General features: G+C 36.7%; 1 protein-coding gene across 1 annotated transcript; it reads right to left on the bottom strand.

Moving 5' to 3' along the window:
- Nucleotides 1–1,072: 1,072 nt before the first annotated feature.
- LOC133286880 (uncharacterized mitochondrial protein AtMg00810-like) lies at nucleotides 1,073–2,940 on the bottom strand. Its single transcript, XM_061484379.1, has 3 exons — nucleotides 2,851–2,940; nucleotides 1,365–2,387; nucleotides 1,073–1,087 (listed from the first exon to the last, which is right to left on the bottom strand). The coding sequence occupies exons 1-3, from the start codon at nucleotides 2,938–2,940 to the stop codon at nucleotides 1,073–1,075; spliced, it is 1,128 nt and encodes a 375-aa protein (XP_061340363.1).
- Between the last annotated feature and the right edge of the window lie 1,211 nt (nucleotides 2,941–4,151).

Below are 4,151 nucleotides of genomic sequence, written 5' to 3'. Positions count from 1 at the left end.
CTTTAGAAAAGCTCTTATCGATCCACACGTTATTATATTGTTGCCTTTTCGTCGGACCTATGTCATCGCAGGTACAGGACACCTAAAGTTTTAAAGCCACTCTTGTATGATCTGTTTTTTCTTCTCTCAATAATAACATTACTCAAAGTTTACGTGCTTGCAACGGCAAAATATTAAGAGGGACATATAGTAATTAAGAAGATAAACAACTTACTTAACTCAATTAAACAAGCTTAGGCTATTGAAAATTTAAAAATACTAGTCAACCAAAAAATTTGTACTAATATTTATGCTAGAAGTTATGGACCTTAAATACATAATTGGTCCTTGAACTTTGACTTATTTAACAATTTTTTAAAAAGTTATGACAAATTTTAACTGAATTTTATCAAAATTTTCTAACTACTTAGCAATACTCTTGAAGATAAAGTCTATTTTTGAAACCCAGAAGCAGATTTCCTTTTGAATTGATTTCTTAAATTCCTGAATCTGTTCCCTAAAACATAACCAATGCTGATTTTAGTGAATTATTGGCAAAGAATAATAAATAAGTGCTTTTACATTTATATAAGATTTTGGTAGGTGGTTTTGTTGGTGGCTTATCGGCGATGTGAATGTGGTTTACCGATTTATCACGTCTTATAATTAATTAGATTGAGATGTTTATAACCCTTAATGCTTTTTCAGTAGGATAAACAGGTTTGCATGGGTGGGAAATATGGGAAATAAAATTTGCTATTCGACCCCTTTTGGATGTGAAATAAGAGAAAAGAAACAAAATAAGAAAATTCAATTATTTTGAGGTTAGACAAAATTAAACTCTTCCATATATGGTTGCATGATCTGAAAGAAACAATGGGAAGCACATGCAGAATCTCACAAGTCAATGTCAAAAAGGAAATGTGGACCTAAAGCTAGACCCCATATATGGTTTACTATACCAAAGTGTGGAATTTCCTTAGGTTATATCAGCTTAACGCTGTCCACAGCAACATTAAGAGGACCATATCTCGTTATTCTTGCCAATTGTATGAGCATCCTCTCTTTCACATTAAATAGACATGCATGCATCTTATGAACTGATATTCTGATTGAAAAATGAAAATTGTCAAAGTATCATTCAATGAAGCCTCAAAGGCTTATATACAGAACACTAAGCTAAGTAAAAGGGAAGTGAGTTACTAAGTAACTAAACAACTAAAAATATAACACAAAGCTAACTAAAACTAACTAAATTCTAGTTAGTTACAACTATTACAGCTGGCACATAACTTAATCAACTAAATAAAAGTCACGTGTTCTTCACCATATTTGCATCTGCATTCTTCACTGCATCTGCATGATTGGTGGATGTTAATTATTACCCCCCCGCAAGCTGGACTATGAAGATCAACAAGTCCCAATCGATTGATAAGCATGGAAAATGAAGAAGGATGAAGAACTTTAGTAAAGCTATCAGCCAACTGCATAGAAGAAGATATGGGAAGAAGATGAAGGAGTCCAGCTTGGATTTTCTCACGTGTGATGTGGCAATCTAGCTCAATATGCTTTGAGCGTTCATGGAAGGAAGGATTGTGGGCCAAATAAATGGCAGATTGATTGTCACAATAAACTGATGTTGGTCGAGAGAAGGGGATGCCAAAATCTTGAAGTAAGAATCGCAGCCATTGAATCTCACAAGTGAGAGCCGCAAGAGCGCGATACTCAGCTTCTGAAGATGACCTAGATACTGTTGTCTGCTTCTTAGACTTCCATGAGAGCAGTGAAGGACCAAGAAATGTGCAAAATCCTGTAATGGATGGACGAGTATCTGGGCAACAAGCCCAATCCGAGTCAGCAAAACCAGTGAGAGTCAGGTCATTTGTAGCAGAGAAAAAGAGTCCTTTTGCCGGTGCGCCCTTAAGGTATTTGAGGACCCGTGTGGCAGCATTGAAATGAACATCAGTTGGGCATGAAATGAATTGACTTAGCTGTTGAACAGAGAATGCAATATCTGGGCAAGTGGTGGTAAGGTATAAAAGCCTTCCGACTAATCTTCGATAAGGGCCTGCATCTAACAGCTTCGACCCAAGGTCACAAGAGAATTTTGTTGAAGGATCCAATGGAGTAGAAACAGGCTTGGTGGCAAGAAGTCCACTATCAGAAAGCAACTCAAGTGTATACTTTCGTTGATTACCAGCGATACCTTGTTTAGAACGGGCTATTTCTAATCCAAGGAAAAAGCGTAATGTGCCCAGATCTTTAATCTTGAATTCAGCATCTAGAAATTGCTTAACTCGTTGGATCAATCGAGATGATTGGACATATCCCAAAGAAATAAGAGATGTGGTCAATCGAGAAATAAGAGCTGTGGTCAATCGAGAAATGAATCGCTGAAAAATTGTCTCCTACTAAAACAATATCATCGACGTAAATCAATAAAGTAGTGAAGCTATCATTTTTCTGTAATATGAAAAGAGTATGATCTGCAGATGATTGGACATTTCCCAAAGAAATAAGAGTTGTGGTCAATCAAGAATACCACTACCTACTAGCCTGTTTACAGCCATAGAGAGATTTTTGCAATTTACAAACTTTATGAGAACTTGAGACTTGAAGTCCTTGAGGCACATCCATATACACCTCCTCATTTAAATCACCGTGAAGAAACACATTGTTTACATCCAATTGCTCCAAAAACTAGTTTTTGGCTGCTGCAATGGCAAGTAACATGTGCACGGTTGTCATCTTGGCTACTGGACTAAAAGTGTCGAAATAGTCCACTCCCTCCATTTGTGTATAGCCCTTAGCCACAAGTCAGGCTTTATATCTCTCAATTGTGCCATTCGCAAGGAACTTGATCTTGTATACACATTTGCACCCTATAGTTCGTTTTCTTGGTGGTAAGTCAACCAAAACCCATGTATTGTTCTCTTCAAGGGCATTAATCTCCTTCTTCATGGCATCTTGCCAACATTCAAACTTTGCTGCTTGTGTGTAAAACTGAGGTTCACTGTGTGATGTTATATTTAAACAGAAATATTTGTATGAAGGAGCACATTTGTTATAACAGGCAACATCAGAAATTGGGTAATCAACAGAAGAGTTAGAAATATTACCTGAGCAAGAATGGTTTGGCACTGCTACAGTAGATAGACTACAATGATAATCTCTTAAGTATTTCGGTTGTTGATGTAAGCAGTTGGAACGTCGTGGTTAAGCAGGATTGATAGGAATTGTTATGTCAGGTTCAGGAATGTTGGGAACTATATTAGGTGTTGTAGTTTCAATAGGAAATGGATAATCACAGGTTTCTGGATTATGGACTGGGTTGGTGGCTTTGGTGGGATTGGTGTTTATGGTTTTGGTATCTGCAAAGGGAAAACATTGCTCAAAGAAAATCACATTACTAGAAATAAAAATGGAACGTGATGTTGAATCAAGTAAGACATATCCCTTGATCCCATCTGTATACCCGAGAAATACTACTTTTCTGGCCCTTGGGGAGAATTTTGTGCGACCAGACACATTTGTTGATGCATAACACAAGCAACCAAAGATCTTGAGACTTGTGAGAGATCTTGGTTGTTGGTATAGCAACATATGTGGACTGTTATTCTTCAACAATGGAGTTACCAACCGATTGATTAAGAAAGATGCATGCATTACAGCATAGGACCAGTATACCAGTGGCAATTTACTTTGAAAAATGAGAGCTCTTGCAACATTTAACAAATGCTGATGTTTTCTTTCTACAGTTTCATTCTGCTCAGGTGTCTCAAAACAACTTTTCTGATGCAAAAACCTTTTTGATCTATAAAATCCTTCCATTGAAAATTCAGATCCATTATCACTTCTGATAATCTTAACAGAAGTATTGAATTGATTTTCCATTAGCTTGATAAAGCTTTGAAGATTTTCTCGGGTTTCATTCTTTGATTTCATGAGAAGAGTCCACGTGTATCTTGTGAAATCATCTACTATTGTCAGAAAGTATTTGTGCCCATGTATGGAAGGCACTGCATATGGTCCCCATATGTCTACATGTATCATTTCAAAAGGCCTCTCTGTTTTGGTATTACTTATTGGAAAACATAAACGCTTCTGTTTAGCATATTGACATGCATCACAAGGTGCAGTATGAACATTAGGAACAAAAGGAAATTGTATTG

Source organism: Gastrolobium bilobum, unplaced genomic scaffold (genome assembly GCF_033153095.1).
Source record: "Gastrolobium bilobum isolate Gb01-03AN ecotype WA unplaced genomic scaffold, APGP_CSIRO_Gbil_v1 utg3261, whole genome shotgun sequence".
NCBI lineage: Eukaryota > Viridiplantae > Streptophyta > Magnoliopsida > Fabales > Fabaceae > Gastrolobium > Gastrolobium bilobum.
Note: the sequence above shows the minus strand (reverse complement) of the source record. Positions and strands in the feature narration are given on the sequence as shown.